The 24,343-nt window shown below is 48.7% G+C and overlaps 1 protein-coding gene across 1 annotated transcript in view; it reads right to left on the bottom strand.

The window, feature by feature from the left end:
- The window catches only part of CCR7 (C-C motif chemokine receptor 7), a 170,171-nt gene that overhangs the window by 62,699 nt on the left and 83,129 nt on the right, over positions 1–24,343 (bottom strand). Inside the window, exon 2 of the mRNA XM_078641422.1 lies at positions 45–91. Within this exon, the coding sequence (XP_078497548.1) occupies positions 45–91 (47 nt within the window). The remainder of the gene's footprint in view (positions 1–44; positions 92–24,343) is intronic.

Below are 24,343 nucleotides of genomic sequence, written 5' to 3'. Positions count from 1 at the left end.
GTACTGCACATTTATTTTTACTAGCATACCATAGAGTCACTTACCTGAAAACTAATAAGTGCCAACCAAACTGAGGCCTGCATCCCTGCACCTGCAGACAAAACAGACAGGAGAATTGAGAAATCTCTCTTTAAACAGGTGCATTCCGAGAGCGGTGCTATCAATAAAAAAGTGGGATTTATTATAAGCAAGCACCGCAACCCTGGTGCCTTTTTAAACATTTGGAAAATAATGTTTTTCCACACATTTTCCTGCAGATAAACTGAACTATACCAAATGTACCTAAGTGCATTAGTTGAACCAGATTTTAATATTTGTGCTGGGTGAACTTGGAACTGCCTTTAAAGAGAGAGCGCCACCCCACTCACTGGACTGGTAGACGCCCATGGCTGTTTAATTATAACAAAGGAATGCAATGCTGACATTCATAAATGTTAATTATTCCTTAGTCCTACCAAATTAAACATGATTTGCAACACAACTTACTTAAAACAAGCATTTGCAATGCAATAGGTCTCGTATTTGCGAGATTTTGAGAGCTACTGGCATTCTAAATGACAATGCCTTCAATTTATGTGTTTTGACAACCTGCAAGCGGTGCATAAAACACGCCCTTTCTACCTGTAGTCCATGTTGACTTAACCCCTTCCCCTTCTTTCTGTGCTGTACCTGCTCTGTGTGTGAGGGAAGCTTGCACTGCTGCTGCCTGTGCTGTACCTGCTCTGTGTGTGAGGGAAGCTTGCACTGCTGCCGCCTGTGCTGTACCTGTTCTGTGTGTGAGGGAAGCTTGCACTGCTGCCGCCTGTGCTGTACCTGCTCTGTGTGTGAGGGAAGCTTGCACTGCTGCCGCCTGTGCTGTACCTGCTCTGTGTGTGAGGGAAGCTTGCACTGCTGCTGCCTGTGCTGTCCCTGCTCTGTGTGTGAGGAAGCTTGCACTGCTGCCGCCTGTGCTGTACCTGTTCCGTGTGTGAGGGAAGCTTGCACTGCTGCCGCCTGTGCTGTACTTGCTCTGAGTGTGAGGGAAGCTTGCACTGCTGCCGCCTGTGCTCTACCTGCTCTGTGTGTGTGGGAAGCTTGCACTGCTGCCGCCTGTGCTCTACCTGTTCCGTGTGTGAGGGAAGCTTGCACTGCTGCCGCCTGTGCTGTACCTGTTCCGTGTGTGAGGGAAGCTTGCACTGCTGCCGCCTGTGCTCTACCAGTTCTGTGTGTGAGGGAAGCTTGCACTGCTGCTGCCTGTGCTTTACCTGTTCTATGTGTGAGGGAAGTTTGCACTGTTGCTGTCTGTGCTGTACCTGCTCTGTGTGTGAGGGAAGCTTGCACTGCTGCTGCCGGTGCTGTACCTGTTCTGTGTGTGAGGGAAGTTTGCACTGCTACTGCCTGTGCTGTACCTTTTCTGTGTGTGAGGGAAGCTTGCAATGCTGCTGCCTGTGCTGCACTGCTGCCGCCTGTGCTGTACCTGCTCTGTGTGTGAGGGAAGCTTGCACTGCTGCCGCCTGTGCTGTACCTGTTCTGTGTGTGAGGGAAGCTTGCACTGCTGCCGCCTGTGCTGTACCTGCTCTGTGTGTGAGGGAAGCTTGCACTGCTGCCGCCTGTGCTGTACCTACTCTGTGTGTGAGGGAAGCTTGCACTGTAGCTGCCTGTGCTGTACCTGCTCTGTGTGTGAGGGAAGCTTGCACTGCTCCTCCCTGTGGGGACACAAGAGGTGCGGGGAGGGAGTGCTTGTGGGGGGGGGGGGTCCGGTGAGTTGATTGAAGGAATGATGAATTTGCGACACCATGCAAATGACGTTAGCTATTCCGGCTCCTCTGACTGTCATTGTGTGTCCTGCTGATGTAGTGATTGTGCTGACGGCAGAATGTTTGCGTTGGTTAAGGCTGGGTATAGCTGAACGCTATGTTCTGGGTCAGTTTTGAATGAATTTATCGATCTTCCTTCTTTTATGAATTACGTGGTAGCACGAGCTGTTTAAAAATTCGAGGGTGACAATGACTGCTTAGGAACGTGCATATCAACAGATTAATAAAGTTTATTTAAATAAAGAAGCACATTGAACATTTTAAGACGAATGCAAACGTCTGGGATGCAGTCTCACAGTCAGAGGCGAAGGTAGGAGGCAGCGGGAAAAAGAAGTCCAGGTCTGTCTGAGAACAGGATATATTACACGGGCCTGACCACGGGCAATGAATTAGAACAAAAGTCAGTTTTCTACCAGGGGTGCCCAGGAAGAGAGGGATAGAAAAGGAGATGAGGGATTCAGGGAAGAGGGGAAAAGCGAACGAGGAAGTAAAATGGAGCAAGGAAGAGGAGAGCAAAAAAAGAGAAGAGAGATCAAGGGACGCATAATGTTGACTAACAGAGCGACAGCGAAAATGAGAATCATAAAGGGGGCGTCAATTTAAAGCAATTAAGCCAAGAAGACTAACTTTGAGCAAGAAAGACGAACAGAAAAAGGCGCGAGAGACAGAAAGGTAACTGTTTAGTGAGAAAAGCATTAAAAGAGAACTCCTGTGGCCACGTTTGATTAGAGGATAACTCGTAATTTAATTAAAAGTGCCGTGCAATTAATAAATAGGGTATGTTCTCGGCCCTAATGTCCAATCATAGTATTCTGTAAATCTTTACAGGTTTTACATGTTGCTACCGATTGCCAATTAAAGATCAGAGTGCTCTGGGGATGGATGAAAGCATGTGTGATTCACTGTGCTTCCGTTGTATCGCAGCTGGTAGCCCATGTAGGCAAATCATTTAGCTGCATTCACAAATGCTTTTATGCTGGACCTGTTGGCTTTACCAAGACTGGTAAAAAGTAGCAAATACGTTTGTTTTATGTATAGACAGCATAAAGGAGGTAACGAACTGAATGAAACAAACAGTGTGATGACAATGTACTTTTCTGGCCTGGGGGAAGCTGGCTGGGGAGGGGGAGGAGAAATGCAAGGAAGTTAGGGGAGGAGAAGCCGAGAAGCCGCAGAGCACACGCTGGGCGAAGCCCTTTGATGTGCTGTGCGGCCGCGATGCGCGCTCTGTGCTGGGGGAGGGCCATTAGGAACAGGAACAGATGGCCATGAAAGTGTATGGGCCAAATGAGCGTGCCTGTACGTGCACTCGAAGAAAACGCCACGGAAAAAAGTAGTGGTTTGACTATCCGATGGAGCACATGAATTCTCCCCCATTTCCCATTGCTTCGCAATGGAAAAGGACGAGACCTAAAAATATTTGTAGTTCAGATGTTCGAACCCTTTACTACTCTTCTTTAACCCTACTATTGGCATCTCTTCTCTTTCTGTGTTTAAGTGTTCCATCCAATTAGCTCTACTAGTCTGCCAGACCGTTTTGTAGATCCGTTTTACTCCAGCTATTCTTTGCTTGCTTCGATGACTATCTACAACTCAGGTGTATGTATTAGATGTGTACTTCACTCCATTTTACATGGAAAAACAATTGAAAGGATATTTCATTGGTCATAGAAAAATACAGTGTATGCAGACATATCTAAAATATTTATCTGACTCAAAATGATATGTTCTTGAATTACTTTAGCCGACTCCTACATGAAATAACATTTGCACAGTACTATTTTAGAGCTTTTTCATTGTATTTTTATATCATATTTGTTCCGTCCGATTGGTTTTCTTATCAGTTCAGATCGTGTTAGCTCAGATGTCATCACAAATATTGTTCTCAGATTAGTCATTACATTATATTCCTATCTTATTTGTTAACTCGTCTGTTTAACCCCATTGTTCTTTCTTAACTCTTCTGTTTCCTTTGGTTGTTTTTCCTCAGATGTTTGCACTGTTCAATGGTTCCTTCATCAATTCTTCTTTCTTAGATCAATTATTCCATTCGATAGTTCCTTAGTTCTTCATCATATAAACTGTACCATCCAATTTCTGTTTCTTAATTAACTTCCAATATATATATATATATATATATATATATATAGAACACCAATGCTGACCACGAAAGTAATCAGCAGGACACATGCTCCGGGCTCATATGAAGGAATTTATTGGCAAAATTGCAGTCGCTTCCTGAAGTCTGTGAAGAATAGTGGCAGACGCGTTTCTGGCCCCTATGGCCGTCCTCAGTGCCAACTCCACAAGTAAAACAAAGTTCCCAGCGCCTTAGAGATTGCCTCAATATCCGCAAGCTCTTGGCTCCTCCTCCTCCAGGTGAGTTCAATTAAAGCGTTGCACCTCCCAGGCGCACTGCCTGATGGAACTTGCAGTCCACGAGGTCCCGTATACACAGTGTATGGGACAACAGACTCACTTTCGTGCCCCCAATTGAAATGAAATGAAATGAAATGAAACAAATATTTATAAGAGCGCACTGCGGCCAAGCGGCTTCCTGGCGCTGAGGAACACAGCCATAATTTGGAAGGGAACCAGGGGGAAGTTAGACAGGAAAAGCCTGAAGGAAGAGAAAAGTTTTAAGAGCTTTACGGAAATGAGAAAAAATAGGAATAGAGCGAATCGAGAGGGGAAGAGAATTCCAGATCTGGGGGGCCCGCACCGAGAAGCGGGTGCCTCCGGTGCGGGATTTACGGAAGCGGGGGACGTGAAGAAGAGAGAGAGAGGACGAGCGAAGAGAGCGACAAGGGGCATGAGAGGAAACTAAAGAATTGATAAAGAGAGGAGCAGATCGGGCATGAGCCCGAAAAGCCAAACAGGCAAGTTTAAAGTGAGATCTGAGGTGAACAGGGAGCCAGTGGAGGGATTTAAGGGCAGGGGTGATGTGGGAGAACTTAGAAAGACGAAAAACAAGACGGGCTGCCTGGTTCTGGATGGCCTGAAGGCGGCGAGTTTCGTAGGCCGGAATGCCTACGAACAGGCCATTACCATAATCCAGGCGGGAGGTGATAAGGGCAGAAATAATAGTTTTAAGGGCATCAACAGAAAAAAACCGGGAAATCTTGCGGATGAGGCGGAGGGAAAGGAAACAAGCAGAGACGACGGCGCTGATATGCGCATGCATAGTAAGATCATTGCTGATCTTAATGCCCAAGGTCCGGACGGAGGAGACTGGGGAGGGAGGGGGGCCAAAGGAAAGGGGCCAGTGAACAGCGGACCAGGGGTTAGAGGGACCACCAGTGAGGACAAGCTCAGTCTTGTCAGGATTGAGCTTTAAATGATTAAAGCTCATCCATTGGGAAATAAAGAGTAGAGTAGAACTGAACTTGGAGAGAGAGTGAGTAGGATAGGACAGATCGAAAACGAGCTGGAGGTCATCTGCGTAATTGTACACAGAGACCCCCAGCTCGAGAAGGGAGGAGATAAGAGGGCGGATGTAGAGGTTGAAAAGAAGGGGGGACAGAGAAGAACCTTGGGGTACCCCACAGGTGACCGGGAGAGAGGGGGCAGAAAAGTCAGAGAGGTGAACTGCCTGTGATCTGCCCTGAAGAAAGGACGCGATCCAGGAGAGGGCGGTTCCCTGGATGCCCGCTGCGCTGACACGGTCGAGAAGAATGGTATGATCGACCGTGTCAAACGCAGCGGACAAGTCCAAGAGAACTAAGGCCTGGGGGAGATTGCTGTCAGCCTTCCCCTTCAGTTCATCCAGGACCGCGAGGACCACACTCTCAGTGGAGTGGCCAGGTCGAAAACCAGCCTGGCGAGCGGCCAAGATGTTATTCTCCTCGATGAAATTCGAGAGACAAGAAGTCACATAGCTCTCGAGGATCTTCCCAAGATAGGGAAGGAGGGAGATCGGCCTAAAGTTCGATGGAAGGGAAGGGTCCAGGCCAGCTTTCTTCAGGATAGGAAGCACAATGGCAGTTTTGAAAAGAGAAGGAACAGAACCCAAAGCCAGACAAGAATTGAGAAGAGTTAAGGGAGGGGTGGGGCAGGAAGTGTAGAGGGATCTAAGGATCCGAGCAGGAGCACAATCCGCCGGAGAACCGGACTTGACCTTAACAAGGAGGTCACGGAAGAGCTCAAGTGATATAGGTTGGAAGTGATCAAAAACAGAAGAACAGCAGAAAGAGTGATCCGGGAAGTTAGGTTCAGGTACAGTCGGAATGTTGGACTTGATGGTGATTATTTTATTAATAAAATAATCATTAAGGGAGTGACAGAGAGATAGAGAGGGGGCGGGGGACAAGCTAGCACGATCGGAGGTGGCAAGACTACGCACCAGTGAGAAGATCTCACGCGATTTATTGGCCGAAAGGGCTACGCGCTCCGAGAAATACTTGGATTTTGCCGCTAAGATGGCCGATTTGTAGCTGTTCAGAAGAGCTTTATAGGCAATGCGAAGATCAGGACAGTAGTTGCGGCGCCAGCGACGCTCAGAGCGCCTAAGTTCTAATTTCAGCGATCTGAGGTCGCTGGAGAACCACTTATGCGCATCATGGGGGCGGGCTGATCTGATCTTTCTGAGGGGGGCGGCCCGGTCACAGGCCGAGAAGAGCCAGTTGTTGATAGCAACCACCTGGTTCTCCACAGGGAGGTTAGTCAGGGTGGGAGCCGATGAAAGTAGAGAAGAAGAGAGATCACTAAGGTCCGTCTTGTTCCAGCTCCGAGCCCAGGTGTTTTTGGGGCGGGAGGCTTTCTCGGGTTGACCTAGGCTGATAGAAAAGGAAATCAAAAAATGATCGGACCAGATACAGGGGGAGATCGAGGTTACCGAAGAGTTACAGCGTAGAGACCAGATCTGGTCCAATACGTGACCATGGGTGTGGGTAGGGGCCAAAACAAGAGGGAGAAAATTAAGACAACGAAGGGTGGCAGAAAAGTCTTTAGAAGAGGAGTCCTCCCTCGGGTCACCCGGCCAAAAGTTAAAATCCCCGAGCAGAAGTAACGAGGAATTGTTAAGAGCCAGCGTGGCCAGGAGATCCTGCAGGGTGGACACAAATGACGGCATACTTTGAGGGGGACGGTAGAGAAGAATCACCGTGAGGGGAACCGGGAGGTTGAGCGAGCGGGCCAACAAGAAATCCACACCAGAAATGCCAGGGTGCGGCAGGAGCTGGAATTGGAAGGAGCGTCGGACTATCATGGCCACTCCACCTCCAGTTTTACCATCAGGGCGGTCGGCACGAAGAGCGTAGTGGGTGTCAGGGAGAATGGCCAGCAGATCGGGGAGAGAGTCCGAGGAAAACCAAGTTTCTGTAAGGAACAGAAAGTCCGGGGCGTCAGTGTCCAGAAGATTGAAAAGAGCAGATTGATTTTTCACAGCAGAGCGAGTATTGAGGAGAAGGGCAGAAGCAAGAGGGAAACCGGGGGAAATACGAGTGAGGGGAGGCGGGAAGGATGTTAGAGGCGGGGAAATGGGCAAGACTGGGCCAGTAGGAGGGGGGACGTAAATACCATGCAAAGATAAAAGTTTAACTGTGGATGGAGAGGGAGAGGTAGAGGCAGGAAACGAAGTGAGTTGAGCAGAAGAATACATCAGAGGACGGGCAGGGTCTGTGGCCCCTGGTCCCGGCCGGTCGCGGACGGGCGCAGACGGGCTTGCCTTAGGCGCGCCTTCGGCGCGCAAACGGCGCGCCCGCTGCGCCCGTCCGCTGCGCGAACGGTAGAGGCACATGATTTATTAGTGGGGAAAGGGGGCGTGGCCAGGAAGTGGGCGTGGCCGGAGGAGCGTCCGCTGAAGGCGGCGGGCAGGTCAGAGTGAAGCCGCGGCAGCGTCCAAGTCGGCTGCGCGGAAGGGAGGAATGAGAGCAAGGTCCCTAAGACAGGTAAGGGGACAGTGAGTTAAAAAGCGCGCTGAGGCGCTACGAGGTGAAAGTGCAAGTTAAAACGACAAAATGTGGCTGAGAGCTCCCGCGGATGGCAGGGGAGCGATCCTTTTGAGGGAGCGAGCTCGTAATCAGCTCCTAAGTAGGTAGCAGCCCCAAGGGGGCGTGGCCAGGAAGTGGGCGTGGCCGGAGGAGCGTCCGCTGGAGGCGGCGGGCAGGTCAGAGTGAAGCCGCGGCAGCGTCCAAGTCGGCTGCGCGGAAGGGAGGAATGAGAGCAAGGTCCCTAAGACAGGTAAGGGGACAGTGAGTTAAAAAGCGCGCTGAGGCGCTACGAGGTGAAAGTGCAAGTTAAAACGACAAAATGTGGCTGAGAGCTCCCGCGGATGGCAGGGGAGCGATCCTTTTGAGGGAGCGAGCTCGTAATCAGCTCCTAAGTAGGTAGCAGCCCCAAGGGGGCGTGGCCAGGAAGTGGGCGTGGCCGGAGGAGCGTCCGCTGAAGGCGGCGGGCAGGTCAGAGTGAAGCCGCGGCAGCGTCCAAGTCGGCTGCGCGGAAGGGAGGAATGAGAGCAAGGTCCCTAAGACAGGTAAGGGGACAGTGAGTTAAAAAGCGCGCTGAGGCGCTACGAGGTGAAAGTGCAAGTTAAAACGACAAAATGTGGCTGAGAGCTCCCGCGGATGGCAGGGGAGCGATCCTTTTGAGGGAGCGAGCTCGTAATCAGCTCCTAAGTAGGTAGCAGCCCCAAGGGGGCGTGGCCAGGAAGTGGGCGTGGCCGGAGGAGCGTCCGCTGAAGGCGGCGGGCAGGTCAGAGTGAAGCCGCGGCAGCGTCCAAGTCGGCTGCGCGGAAGGGAGGAATGAGAGCAAGGTCCCTAAGACAGGTAAGGGGACAGTGAGTTAAAAAGCGCGCTGAGGCGCTACGAGGTGAAAGTGCAAGTTAAAACGACAAAATGTGGCTGAGAGCTCCCGCGGATGGCAGGGGAGCGATCCTTTTGAGGGAGCGAGCTCGTAATCAGCTCCTAAGTAGGTAGCAGCCCCAAGGGGGCGTGGCCAGGAAGTGGGCGTGGCCGGAGGAGCGTCCGCTGAAGGCGGCGGGCAGGTCAGAGTGAAGCCGCGGCAGCGTCCAAGTCGGCTGCGCGGAAGGGAGGAATGAGAGCAAGGTCCCTAAGACAGGTAAGGGGACAGTGAGTTAAAAAGCGCGCTGAGGCGCTACGAGGTGAAAGTGCAAGTTAAAACGACAAAATGTGGCTGAGAGCTCCCGCGGATGGCAGGGGAGCGATCCTTTTGAGGGAGCGAGCTCGTAATCAGCTCCTAAGTAGGTAGCAGCCCCAAGGGGGCGTGGCCAGGAAGTGGGCGTGGCCGGAGGAGCGTCCGCTGAAGGCGGCGGGCAGGTCAGAGTGAAGCCGCGGCAGCGTCCAAGTCGGCTGCGCGGAAGGGAGGAATGAGAGCAAGGTCCCTAAGACAGGTAAGGGGACAGTGAGTTAAAAAGCGCGCTGAGGCGCTACGAGGTGAAAGTGCAAGTTAAAACGACAAAATGTGGCTGAGAGCTCCCGCGGATGGCAGGGGAGCGATCCTTTTTGCTTGGCGTTTACTGCGTTGTCCACCGCAGCGATCCTGGGCACATTATTCCGGCCATACCTTCACACGAGCCCTTGTCAGGCAGCGCAATGCCGCCTCCTCTCTCCCCTTCGCGCAGACACACACCAGCTGGCAAGTACCTCTGCTTGGGGGGGCGCCGCGCTGTGTTTCTCACACCATACCACCAGTTCAGCTGATCACGCGGAGCTCCAGACCGAGAGGGCGTGCCCCTGCCGGTAACAGCCATCCCCGGCTACACATAGAACACCAATGCTGACCACGAAAGTAATCAGCGGGACACATGCTCCGGGCTCATATGAAGGAATTTATTGGCAAAATTGCAGTCGCTTCCTGAAGTCTGTGAAGAATAGTGGCAGACGCGTTTCTGGCCCCAATGGCCGTCCTCAGTGCCAACTCCACAAGTAAAGCAAAGTTCCCAGCGCCTTAGAGATTGCCTCAATATCCGCAAGCTCTTGGCTCCTCCTCCTCCAGGTGAGTTCAATTAAAGCGTTGCACCTCCCAGGCGCACTGCCTGATGGAACTTGCAGTCCACGAGGTCCCGTATACACAGTGTATGGGACAACAGACTCACTTTCGTGCCCCCAATTGCTTGGCGTTTACTGCATTGTCCACCGCAGCGATCCTGGGCACATTAATCCGGCCATACCTTCACACGAGCCCTTGTCAGGCAGCGCAATGCCGCCTCCTCTCTCCCCTTCACGCAGACACACACCAGCTGGCAAGTACCTCTGCTTGGGGGGGCGCCGCGCTGTGTTTCTCACACCATACCACCAGTTCAGCTGATCACGCGGAGCTCCAGACCGAGAGGGCGTGCCCCTGCCGGTAACAGCCATCCCCGGCTACACATAGAACACCAATGCTGACCACGAAAGTAATCAGCGGGACACATGCTCCGGGCTCATCTGAAGGAATTTATTGGCAAAATTGCAGTCGCTTCCTGAAGTCTGTGAAGAATAGTGGCAGACGCGTTTCTGGCCCCAATGGCCGTCTTCAGTGCCAACTCCACAAGTAAAACAAAGTTCCCAGCGCCTTAGAGATTGCCTCAATATCCGCAAGCTCTTGGCTCCTCCTCCTCCAGGTGAGTTCAATTAAAGCGTTGCACCTCCCAGGCGCACTGCCTGATGGAACTTGCAGTCCACGAGGTCCCGTATACACAGTGTATGGGACAACAGACTCACTTTCGTGCCCCCGATTGCTTGGCGTTTACTGCATTGTCCACCGCAGCGATCCTGGGCACATTATTCCGGCCATACCTTCACACGAGCCCTTGTCAGGCAGCGCAATGCCGCCTCCTCTCTCCCCTTCGCGCAGACACACACCAGCTGGCAAGTACCTCTGCTTGGGGGGGCGCCGCGCTGTGTTTCTCACACCATACCACCAGTTCAGCTGATCACGCGGAGCTCCAGACCGAGAGGGCGTGCCCCTGCCGGTAACAGCCATCCCCGGCTACACATAGAACACCAATGCTGACCACGAAAGTAATCAGCGGGACACATGCTCCGGGCTCATATGAAGGAATTTATTGGCAAAATTGCAGTCGCTTCCTGAAGTCTGTGAAGAATAGTGGCAGACGCGTTTCTGGCCCCAATGGCCGTCCTCAGTGCCAACTCCACAAGTAAAACAAAGTTCCCAGCGCCTTAGAGATTGCCTCAATATCCGCAAGCTCTTGGCTCCTCCTCCTCCAGGTGAGTTCAATTAAAGCGTTGCACCTCCCAGGCGCACTGCCTGATGGAACTTGCAGTCCACGAGGTCCCGTATACACAGTGTATGGGACAACCGACTCACTTTCGTGCCCCCAATTGCTTGGCGTTTACTGCATTGTCCACCGCAGCGATCCTGGGCACATTATTCCGGCCATACCTTCACACGAGCCCTTGTCAGGCAGCGCAATGCCGCCTCCTCTCTCCCCTTCGCGCAGACACACACCAGCTGGCAAGTACCTCTGCTTGGGGGGGCGCCGCGCTGTGTTTCTCACACCATACCACCAGTTCAGCTGATCACGCGGAGCTCCAGACCGAGAGGGCGTGCCCCTGCCGGTAACAGCCATCCCCGGCTACACATAGAACACCAATGCTGACCACGAAAGTAATCAGCGGGACACATGCTCCGGGCTCATATGAAGGAATTTATTGGCAAAATTGCAGTCGCTTCCTGAAGTCTGTGAAGAATAGTGGCAGACGCGTTTCTGGCCCCAATGGCCATCCTCAGTGCCAACTCCACAAGTAAAACAAAGTTCCCAGCGCCTTAGAGATTGCCTCAATATCCGCAAGCTCTTGGCTCCTCCTCCTCCAGGTGAGTTCAATTAAAGCGTTGCACCTCCCAGGCGCACTGCCTGATGGAACTTGCAGTCCACGAGGTCCCGTATACACAGTGTATGGGACAACAGACTCACTTTCGTGCCCCCAATTGCTTGGCGTTTACTGCATTGTCCACCGCAGCGATCCTGGGCACATTATTCCGGCCATACCTTCACACGAGCCCTTGTCAGGCAGCGCTATGCCGCCTCCTCTCTCCCCTTCGCGCAGACACACACCAGCTGGCAAGTACCTCTGCTTGGGGGGGCGCCGCGCTGTGTTTCTCACACCATACCACCAGTTCAGCTGATCACGCGGAGCTCCAGACCGAGAGGGCGTGCCCCTGCCGGTAACAGCCATCCCCGGCTACACATAGAACACCAATGCTGACCACGAAAGTAATCAGCGGGACACATGCTCCGGGCTCATATGAAGGAATTTATTGGCAAAATTGCAGTCGCTTCCTGAAGTCTGTGAAGAATAGTGGCAGACGCGTTTCTGGCCCCAATGGCCGTCCTCAGTGCCAACTCCACAAGTAAAACAAAGTTCCCAGCGCCTTAGAGATTGCCTCAATATCCGCAAGCTCTTGGCTCCTCCTCCTCCAGGTGAGTTCAATTAAAGCGTTGCACCTCCCAGGCGCACTGCCTGATGGAACTTGCAGTCCACGAGGTCCCGTATACACAGTGTATGGGACAACCGACTCACTTTCGTGCCCCCAATTGCTTGGCGTTTACTGCATTGTCCACCGCAGCGATCCTGGGCACATTATTCCGGCCATACCTTCACACGAGCCCTTGTCAGGCAGCGCAATGCCGCCTCCTCTCTCCCCTTCGCGCAGACACACACCAGCTGGCAAGTACCTCTGCTTGGGGGGGCGCCGCGCTGTGTTTCTCACACCATACCACCAGTTCAGCTGATCACGCGGAGCTCCAGACCGAGAGGGCGTGCCCCTGCCGGTAACAGCCATCCCCGGCTACACATAGAACACCAATGCTGACCACGAAAGTAATCAGCGGGACACATGCTCCGGGCTCATATGAAGGAATTTATTGGCAAAATTGCAGTTGCTTCCTGAAGTCTGTGAAGAATAGTGGCAGACGCGTTTCTGGCCCCAATGGCCGTCCTCAGTGCCAACTCCACAAGTAAAACAAAGTTCCCAGTGCCTTAGAGATTGCCTCAATATCCGCAAGCTCTTGGCTCCTCCTCCTCCAGGTGAGTTCAATTAAAGTGTTGCACCTCCCAGGCGCACTGCCTGATGGAACTTGCAGTCCACGAGGTCCCGTATACACAGTGTATGGGACAACAGACTCACTTTCGTGCCCCCAATTGCTTGGCGTTTACTGCATTGTCCACCGCAGCGATCCTGGGCACATTATTCCGGCCATACCTTCACACGAGCCCTTGTCAGGCAGCGCAATGCCGCCTCCTCTCTCCCCTTCGCGCAGACACACACCAGCTGGCAAGTACCTCTGCTTGGGGGGGCGCCGCGCTGTGTTTCTCACACCATACCACCAGTTCAGCTGATCACGCGGAGCTCCAGACCGAGAGGGCGTGCCCCTGCCGGTAACAGCCATCCCCGTAATATATATATATATACACAAAACAACAGGTTACCCCTTTTGAGGAGGCCACAGCGGAGGATCACCTTCTCTCCACTGGAACAGCCTGTCACCTTCCATCAGCAGTACGCGGCTCAACGCGTTTCGGGTTTCCCCTTGCTCACGAGCCTGTTAGCAAAAACACACAGCACCTTCCGATGGGAAACACCTGCTTTATTAGGTAGTAACCACCCGATTGGGCGTGTCAAAGCGCTGCAGTCGGCGTATGCAAAACGATGCATTCTGGTCTCAGCAGTCCCATCAAATTCCTTTAACCCCAGTGGGTGGTGTGGGTGTCAATGTTCAAATAGTCACTATTAAAATCCCAGTGGGTGATGTTAGGTAAAAAGGAACCAGGACAGTGGAATTATCGACCCTTCGTTTCGAAGACCTCTGCTCCTTCTGGCAAAAGAAGTCCTTAGTCTGGATCCGCAGCAGAATATGCGGTGGGCCCTCCTCGCGACCGGGAAAGGCCGCTAATTAATCCACAACAACAGGTTACCCCTTTTGAGGAGGCCACAGCGGAGGATCACCTTCTGTCCACGAGGGTTCCACTGGAACAGCCTGTCACCCTCCATCAGCAGTACGCGGCTCAACGCGTTTTGGGTTTCCCCTTGCTTACGAGCCTGTTAGCAAAAACACACAGCACCTTCCGATGGGAAACACCTGCTTCATTAAGTAGTAACCACCCGATTGGGCGTGTCAAAGCGCCGCAGTCGGCGTATGCAAAATGATGCATTCTGGTCTCAGCAGACCCATCAAATTAATTTAACTCCAGTGGGTGGTTTGGGTGTCAATGTTCAAATAGTCACTATTAAAATCCCAGTGAGTGATGTTAGATAAAAAGGAACCAGGACAGTGGAATTATCACCCCTTCGTTTCGAAGACCTCTGCTCCTTCTGGCAAAAGAAGTCCTTAGCCTGGATCCTCAGCAGAATATGCGGCGGGCCCTCCTCGCGACCGGGAAACTCCGCTAATTCATCCACAACAACAGGTTACCCCTTTTGAGGAGGCCACAGCGGAGGATCACCTTCTCTCCACTGGAACAGCCTGTCACCCTCCGTCAGCAGTACGCGGCTCAACGCGTTTCGGGTTTCCCCTTGCTCACGAGCCTGTTAGCAAAAACACACAGCACCTTCAGATGGGAAACACCTGCTTTATTAAGTAGTAACCACCGGAGTGGGCGTGTCAAAGCGCCGCAGTCGGCGTATGCAAAACAATGCATTCTGGTCTCAGCAGTCCCATCAAATTCATTTAAACCCAGTGAGTGGTGTGGGTGTCAATGTTCAAATAGTCACTATTAAAATCCTAGTGGGAAATGTTAGGTAAAAAAGAACCAGGACAGTAGAATTATCACCCCTTCGTTTCAAAGACCTCTGCTCCTTCTGCAAAAGAAGTATTTAGCCTGGATCTGCAGCAGAATATGTGGCAGGCCCTCCTCGCGACCGCGAAAGGGCGCTAATTCATCTACAACAACAGGTTACCCCTTTTGAAGAGGCCACAGCGGAGGATCACCTTTTGTCCACGAGGGTTCCACTGGAACAGCCTGTCACCCTCCATCAGCAGTACGCGGCTCAACGTGTTTCGGGTTTCCCCTTGCTCAAGAGCCTGTTAGCAAAAACACACAGCACCTTCCGATGGGAAACACCTGCTTAATTAGGTAGTAACCACCCGATTGGGCGTGTCAAAGCGCCGCAGTCGGCGTATGCAAAACGATGCATTCTGGTCTCAGCAGTCCCATCAAATTCCTTTAAACCCAGTGGGTGGTGTGGGTGTCAATGTTCAAATAGTCACTATTAAAATCCCAGTGGGTGATGTTAGGTAAAAAGGAACCAGGGCAGTGGAATTATCACCCCTTCGTTTCGAAGACCTCTGCTCCTTCTGGCAAAAGAAGTCCTTAGTCTGGATCCGCAGCAGAATATGCGGTGGGCCCTCCTCGCGACCGGGAAAGGCCGCTAATTAATCCACAATAACAGGTTACCCCTTTTGAGGAGGCCACAGCAGAGGATCACCTTCTGTCCACAAGGGTTCCACTGGAACAGCCTGTCACCCTCCATCAGCAGTACGCGGCTCAACGCGTTTTGGGTTTCCCCTTGCTCACAAGCCTGTTAGCAAAAACACACAGCACCTTCCGATGGGAAACACCTGCTTTATTAAGTAGTAACCACCCGATTGGGCGTGTCAAAGCGCCGCAGTCGGCGTATGCAAAATGATGCATTCTGGTCTCAGCAGTCCCATCAAATTCATTTAACCCCAGTGGGTGGTTTAGGTGTCAATGTTCAAATAGTCACTATTAAAATTCCAGTGAGTGATGTTAGATAAAAAGGAACCAGGACAGTGGAATTATCACCCCTTCGTTTCAAAGACATCTGCACCTTCTGGCAAAAGAAGTCTTTAGCCTGGATCCGCAGCAGAATATGCGGCGGGCCCACCTCGCGACCAGGAAAAGTCGCTAATTCATCTAAAACAACAGGTTACCACTTTTGAGTAGGCCACAGCGGAGGATCATCTTCTGTCCACTAGGGTTCCACTGGAACTGCCTGTCACTCTCCATCAGCAGTACGCTGCTCAACGCGTTTCGGGTTTCCCTTTGCTCACGAGCCTGTTAGCAAAAACACACAGCACCTTCCGATGGGAAACACCTGGTTTATTAAGTAGTAACCACCCGATTGGGCGTGTCAAAGCGCCGCAGTCGGCGTATGCAAAATGATGCATTCTGGTCTCAGCAGTCTCATCAAATTCATTTAAGCCCAGTGGGTGGTTTGGGTGTCAATGTTCAAATAGTCACTATTAAAATCCCAGTGAATGATGTTTGGTAAAAAGGAACCAGGACAGTGGAATTATCACCCCTTCGTTTCGAAGAACTCTGCTCCTTCTGGCAAATGAAATCCTTTGCCTGGATCCGCAGCAGAATATGCGGTGGGCCCTCCTCGCGACCGGGAAAGGCCGTTAATTTATCCACAACAACAGGTTACCCCGTTTGAGGAGGCCACAGTGGAGGATCACCTTCTGTCCACAAGGGTTCGACTGGAACGGCCTGTCACCCTCCATCAGCAGTACGCGGCTCAACGCGTTTCGGGTTTCCCCTTGCTCACGAGCCTGTTAGCAAACACACACAGCACCTTCAGATGGGAAACACCTGCTTTATTAAGTAGTAACCACCGGAGTGGGCGTGTCAAAGCGCCGCAGTCGGCGTATGCAAAACAATGCATTCTGGTCTCAGCAGTCCCATCAAATTCATTTAAACCCAGTGAGTGGTGTGGGTGTCAATGTTCAAATAGTCACTATTAAAATCCTAGTGGGTAATGTTAGGTAAAAAAGAACCAGGACAGTAGAATTATCACCCCTTCGGTTCGAAGACCTCTGCTCCTTCTGCAAAAGAAGTCTTTAGCCTGGATCTGCAGCAGAATATGTGGCAGGCCCTCCTCGCGACCGCGAAAGGGCGCTAATTCATCTACAACAACAGGTTACCCCTTTTGAGGAGGCCACAGCGGTGGATCACCTTCTGTCCACGAGGGTTCCACTGGAACAGGCTGTCACCCTCCATCAGCAGTACGCGGCTCAACGCGTTTTGGGTTTCCCCTTGCTCACGAGCCTGTTAGCAAAAACACACAGCACCTTCCGATGGGAAACACCTGCTTTATTAAGTAGTAACCACCCGATTGGGCGTGTCAAAGCGCCGCAGTCGGCGTATGCAAAATGATGCATTCTGGTCTCAGCAGTCCCATCAAATTCATTTAACCCCAGTGGGTGGTTTGGGTGTCAATGTTCAAATAGTCACTATTAAAATCCCAGTGAGTGATGTTAGATAAAAAGGAACCAGGACAGTGGAATTATCACCCCTTCGTTTCGAAGACATCTGCTCCTTCTGGCAAAAGAAGTCTTTAGCCTGGATCAGCAGCAGAATATGCGGCGGGCCCACCTCGCGACCAGGAAAGGTCGCTAATTCATCTAAAACAACAGGTTACCCCTTTTGAGTAGGCCACATCGGAAGATCACTTTCTGTCCACGAGGGTTCCACTGGAACTGCCTGTCACTCTCCATCAGCAGTACGCTGCTCAACGTGTTTCGGGTTTCCACTTGCTCACGAGCCTGTTAGCAAAAACACACAGCACCTTCCGATGGGAAACACCTGCTTTATTAAGTAGTAACCACCCAATTGGGCGTGTCAAAGTGCCGCAGTCGGCGTATGCAAAATGATGCATTCTGGTCTCAGCAGTCCCATCAAATTCATTTAAGCCCAGTGGGTGGTTTGGGTGTCAATGTTCAAATAGTCACTATTAAAATCCTAGTGGGTAATGTTTGGTAAAAAGGAACCAGGACAGTGGAATTATCACCCCTTCATTTCGAAGAACTCTGCTCCTTCTGGCAAATGAAATCCTTAGCCTGGATCCGCAGCAGAATATGCGGTGGGCCCTCCTCGCGACCGGGAAAGGCCGTTAATTCATCCACAACAACAGGTTACCCCGTTTGAGGAGGCCACAGCGGAGGATCACCTTCTATCCACGAGGGTTCGACTGGAACGGCCTGTCATCCTCCATCAGCAGTACGTGGCTCAACGCGTTTCGGGTTTCCCCTTGCTCACGAGCCTGTTAGCAAAAACACACAGCACCTTCAGATGGGAAACACCTGCTTTATTAGGTAGTAACCACCTGATTGGACATGTCAAAGCGCTGCAGTCGGCGTATGCAAAATGATGCAATCTTGTCTCAGCAGTCCCATCAAATTCATTTAACCCCAGTGAGTGGTGTGCGTTTCAATGTTCAAATAGTCACTATTAAAATCCCAGTGGGTGATGTTAGGTAAAAAGGAACCAGGACAGTGGAATTATCACCCCTTCGTTTCGAAGACCACCATATATATATATATATATATATATATATATATATATATATATATATATATATATATATACATATATATATATATATATATATATATATATATATATATATATATTTTACACGAACAGAAAACCAGCACTCCGCACTTCAGAATTAGATTAAAGGTTTATTTCAGACACTGTTAGAAGCCTACGCGTTTCGAACCAGATGGTTCCTTTTCACGGCAGTGTTAGCAGTTGTCCTACTTTACTTACAATTATATAGCTTTTAATGCTTATCCTGGTGCATTATGGGACATGCAGTTTAGCATTCATTATGCATTGTTATCTACATTTTTTACATTTTTAACATTTTTGCATTATTAGTGTTTTAATGCATTTCAATTGGGGGCTAAGTGCCCTACATTCAACTCTTAAGCACGAGGACAGAGTGTCAAGGCAGTGTGTGGTAGACTGTACAAGTGATGAAATTGTCCTTCTCGTTATAGCCATGTGGTCATGAGTCTGGCTGTGCAGTCAGATGGTATTTACTCGGGCTGAGTGCCCTTCACACTGCCATATCTACAGACACTTTCATATGCTTGTGCATTAATTTGAGAAAGCAAAAAGTTCTTTCCAATGATTAGTTGATAATGGCTAGTAAGTTTATTATTGTTTCAAAAATCCTTTTTGGCAATTTGCTCAGAACAACATTTGTTCATTTTTCCATTTTTCAGAGGTGGAAATAAAGTTCCTCATTTTCGTTCAGTCCCATCGGCTGTCTCGTTTTGAAGCGTATTATCAATCTTGATTCCATTCTTCTTAGATTTTGCTTCCTGTTACCACTCCTTTCATGTTGTTTTGCCGTGGTCAAACCAAAGAAATGAGTATCTTTCCATGTTTTGTTTGTATGGGTCATTAGATGTTTGGCCATGGCATACGTGGAGTCTTTGTTTTGAATTGCGCGAATGTGCTACAACATTCTTTTCTTTAGGGTGCATGTGGTACTGCCAATGTATTGTTTTCCACAGTAACATTGTAGCATATACACTACAAAACTTGTTTCACATGTGATGTGTTCTCTTATGGTAAAAGTCTTGCCTTTTGGATCATTAATTGTTTTCATATTCTTTCCTATCTTACATGCTTTACAGGTATTGCATCTGATGAAGCCTTTCTTTTTCTCGGTGAGCCAGTCGGTCTGTTTCCTCTCTTCGTAATGGCTATGCACCAAATGATTGGCTAGGTTTGGAGGTCTTCTGTAAGTTATTGAAGGTCTATCTCCAATGTTTTTGCCTATATCAGGGTCTTTCTGAATTAGATGCCAGTACTTGTTTAATATTTTGCGAATTTTATAACATTCCTTGCTATAGGTGACGATCATTCTTGGGGGCTCAGCCTTAGTTGATTCTTTGCCCTGGGCGGTACTTAATGGTTTGGGTAACAGTATTTCTGCTCTAGTTTTTGTCCTGGCTTTCACTTCTCCCTGGTGAATGTCTTGGTATTTGTAGCCGCGTTGTACGAATCTCTTCTTGGTGTCTTCCGATGGGAAACACCTGCTTTATTAAGTAGTAACCACCCAATTGGGCGTGTCAAAGCGCCGCAGTCGGCGTATGCAAAATGATGCATTCTGGTCTCAGCAGTCCCATCAAATTCATTTAAGCCCAGTGGGTGGTTCGGGTGTCAATGTTCAAATAGTCACTATTAAAATCCTAGTGGGTAATGTTTGGTAAAAAGGAACCAGGACAGTGGAATTATCACCCCTTCATTTCGAAGAACTCTGCTCCTTCTGGCAAATGAAATCCTTAGCCTGGATCCGCAGCAGAATATGCGGCGGGCCCACCTCGCGACCAGGAAAGGTCGCTAATTCATCCACAACAACAGGTTACCCCGTTTGAGGAGGCCACAGCGGAGGATCACCTTCTATCCACGAGGGTTCGACTGGAACGGCCTGTCATCCTCCATCAGCAGTACGTGGCTCAACGCGTTTCGGGTTTCCCCTTGCTCACGAGCCTGTTAGCAAAAACACACAGCACCTTCAGATGGGAAACACCTGCTTTATTAGGTAGTAACCACCTGATTGGACATGTCAAAGCGCTGCAGTCGGCGTATGCAAAATGATGCAATCTTGTCTCAGCAGTCCCATCAAATTCATTTAACCCCAGTGAGTGGTGTGCGTTTCAATGTTCAAATAGTCACTATTAAAATCCCAGTGGGTGATGTTAGGTAAAAAGGAACCAGGACAGTGGAATTATCACCCCTTCGTTTCGAAGACCACCATATATATATATATATATATATATATATATATATATATATATATATATATATATATATACATATATATATATATATATATATATATATATATATATATATATATATATATATATATATATATATATATATATATATCCGAAGAAATACCCAACCACTTCCAGGAAGCCCCCGGCGAGGAAGGAAACTCAGGCCTCTGCAGCAAAGTTTTTCAGGCAAGAATACTTTTATTTATCACCCCTCCCAACGACGCGTTTCGGGCTATGCATTACTAAGCTAATGCACTCCTTATTACATCACTAATGACATGTTAAATGACATCACATTGATGTCATTACCGATGATAACTCAAATAACATTATTTATTTATTGATGACAGACATTACTGAGGACATCATCCAATGAATATGACTCTTTGGTATTCGCTTATCGTACTGGAAGGTATTCAGAAAGGTACATCTGTACCTAATTTTCCATAGCCTCTAACTGCTAATGATTATAATCTTTTGCAGCATGGTTAGCCTCGTTATGGGTCTTTGGTGTGTGAAGGGAGTGAGCTGTCCATTAATGGCTGTGCACAGGGTGAAGACCATGTGCGGGAGAGACTTGGTGACTCTTCTCGTTGATTGCCCACGAGAAGTCAGCTATCTGCTAAGTGTTTGCTACAGAGTGAAGAGTCAGCATTCTAGGACCTTCATAACCTAAGAGGACATGGATGTTTAGAGGGAGTGAGCACTCCTTTAAGGAATGTGCACAAGGAGAATGCTGTTTCATGTGGGTACTGTCTTACACATGAATGGCTCCTTGCCCACATGAGGTTGGCTCTCCACAAAGTGTTCAGTACAGGGTGAAGGCTGTGCATAAAAAGAGCTTGCTTTACCTTAGGGCCATGTATATCTGAAGGGTAATTTATGCTCTAAATGAGTCTGCGCCATTTAGTACTTACTTTCACATCTGGAATGCTGTAATGGTTTGTAGAGTAATTTGAAGAGCAGTAGGTAGGAAGCTTTCCATCAGTGACGTCATTAGTGAAATCATGTTATAGTTAGGCTTTCTAATAATTAAAAACTATTGTTTTAAAACAACAAAATGAAATTCACCAGTTATAGTTTGGAGCTAACTATAACTTGCACCCTGGCCATGCACTGCTTGTAAACTCGCATATTGCATCACTCATGAATGTTAAATGACATCTTTGATAACATCAATGGTGACATCTCAAATGACATCAGTACTGCGGTACCTTACTGGCGGGCCACCTTGTGTCCCACTGGTGTATCTCCTCATACGCATTACATTTCTTTTCTTATTTTTGGCTAATGGGGTCCCTCTGGCTCCCCCAGGAAGTGCCATGGGGTCTGGGTACCCTGCCTCATTATATGTACCTCTTTACATACAAATTTCTCAAACAGCTGAATGGATTTGCACCAAATCATGAAAAGCACACTGCTTGAGTAAAGTGCTAACTGTTGGTGAAATTCCGTTCAGCCATTTATACTGTATGTATTCCCAAATTGTCTATGGGAATTAACATGGGAAAACAATATTTTGGGACCACCCCTTTTTCTTGGCCCCCACTTGATGAATCACTCCGAAACTTTCCAGGAAGATACCGAGGTAGATGAACTTTTGGAAAGTGTTGTGAAGATTCATCAAACGGCACATAGTTATTAGCAATACACAAAATGTTCTTCCTTGGGAAACTCTGACCTTACTATATTGCACAGAGAATTCCACCACTGTGTTTATTACCTAGTGGCGATAGCCAGTAGGTATATACAGATAGGATTGTTTTCCATAGGGAAATCGCAACATTCTATTGGAAATAACTTTGGCGCCGTTTGAGGAATCTTCCTGAAATTTTCCTTAACTTTGCCTCGTGGCGCTCCGGTCCTTCCCTGATAGTTTGGTGGGGATTCCTCAAGCGGGGGCCGAGATAAAAGGGGGGTCTCAAAACGTGTTTTCCCCATGTTCATTTCCATAGGGCGGTTGGACTCACTTTTAGCCCGAACGGCTGAATGGTTTTCCACCAAACTTGGCAAAATTGTAGGGACTGGTAGCCCGATGTGCCTTTGCTATGTCTCAAGATATGTGCTCCAGTGGTTTTTACGAAAATTAACTTTGAAAAAATATATATTGGGCTACATTGGGCTATATATATGTTAGAGCCCAAATGTAGCCCAATGTAGCCTAATGTAGCCCAATCTAGCCCAATGTAGCCCAAAGATGGCCACCAGAGACAAAAAAATACAAATGTAGCCCAAATATCAGCCAGATGTAGCCCAACTATAGCCCAATGACAGAACATCCCAGAGTGTTCTAAAGAACAACTAGAGCGCTAACAGTCTTACTTATGACAAAAGTATGGCACACCTGAAGTCATCTTGATTGGAATAAAGTGTTAACACTTAAAACATTTAATTTGCAAAGGAACAAAATGAGGGGGTTCATTTTGCCATAGAAATTATGATTAGTGCTGAAGAAAGAAAAATCAGGGCACATTTTGAGTGACTTCTCAAATCCTCTTATATTTCATTAAAAAATTCTGATATGCAGTCTCCCAAGATGGCCACCAGAGACAAAAGAGCCTGTGCTTAAAAACTCTGTTAGCAAAGCAGGCATTTGAGATTTAAAAAACTTTTTAATATATAAAAACGTTATCCGCTAATAGAATTAGCATTTAAAAAACCTTGCGAATTCAATGAAAAAACCATAGGTTTCAGGCCTTATATAGTTAGGAATTAGCATTTAAAAAACCTTGCGAATTCACTGAAAAAACCATAGGTTTCAGGCCTTATATAGTTAGGAATCAGCATTTAAAAATCCTTGCAAATTCACTGAAAAAAACATAGGTTTCAGGCCTTATATAGTTAGGAATTCGCTTTTAAAAAACCTTTGAAATTCACTCAAAAAACTATAAGTTTTAGTGGTGTTATAGTTAGCTGGACATTTTGCTCATACAAAACTATTGAAATTGCTCCTATATAGTTAGTTGTACTAACTATATTTCGCGCACCCGCAATCCACTGCTGATGATGTCACATATTAGATCATTCATGACATGGTCAGTGACATCACTGATGACATCACTGATGACATCACTGATGACATCATCCAGTGAATGTGGTTTGCTTCGTTATTTAAATATGTATTATATATATATTTAACTATAACACCACTAAAACTTATAGTTTTTTGAGTGAATTTCAAAGGTTTTTTAAAAGCGAATTCCTAACTATATAACTCCTGAAACCTATGGTTTTTTCAGTGAATTTCATATATATATATATATATACACATTTCCTTCGAGAACGGAGTTCCGTCGAGCACTCGGTCAAATTACCACAGGAGTCAGGGTTCTCGTGCCAAAGCAAAGAGGTTTATTAACTCATAAACCTTCGTCTGAAGAAAATTTTGTGAGATAGGGTTCTCGTGCCAAAGCAAAGAGGTTTATTAACTCATAAACCTTCGTCTGAAGATATATACACATATATATATATATTTCTTGCCCCCAACAAATGCCCTAGAGCTCCCAGGACGCACACAACAGCTTGCCTGCCATCGGCATAAAATATCAGCTTGCCTACACCATCCGGTGCTTATTTGAGGCCTGACGCGTTTCGTGGCTGGAATGCCACATCCTCAAAAGCCCATCAACATCCCAGACAGAATCAGGTTTGTTGTTTAGCATGCCTTTTTATTGGTAGACAGCACCCAGTGGGCCTGGCTTAGTGCAAATATTCATTTCTACGGCATGCTGGGATACTGAGGGGCACATTAGGATGAGCCCGCCCGCCACCCTATCGGAAAACGGGACCGCCCGCCTTAAGGGCGGGGGTCCCGGGAGTGCCATTAGGATGTGCCCGCCACAGTGGCGGGCACATCCTGTATTTTCAGCATTGTGGCGGGCGGTGCTCTCTGCACCGCCCGCCACTATGCTGAAAATGCATTGAAGCATTTGCATGATGAAAGCGGCAGGCACCGCGCTGTGCCTGCCGCTATCATTATGCAAATGCAGGGGGGTACCACGGAAAGGCATTGAAAAATGCCCATGCAAATATGGCTGGCGGTGTC

The sequence above is a fragment of the Lissotriton helveticus genome, chromosome 5_1 (genome assembly GCF_964261635.1).
Source record: "Lissotriton helveticus chromosome 5_1, aLisHel1.1, whole genome shotgun sequence".
Lineage (NCBI taxonomy): Eukaryota > Metazoa > Chordata > Amphibia > Caudata > Salamandridae > Lissotriton > Lissotriton helveticus.
This window is presented reverse-complemented; position numbering and strand designations above follow the sequence as displayed.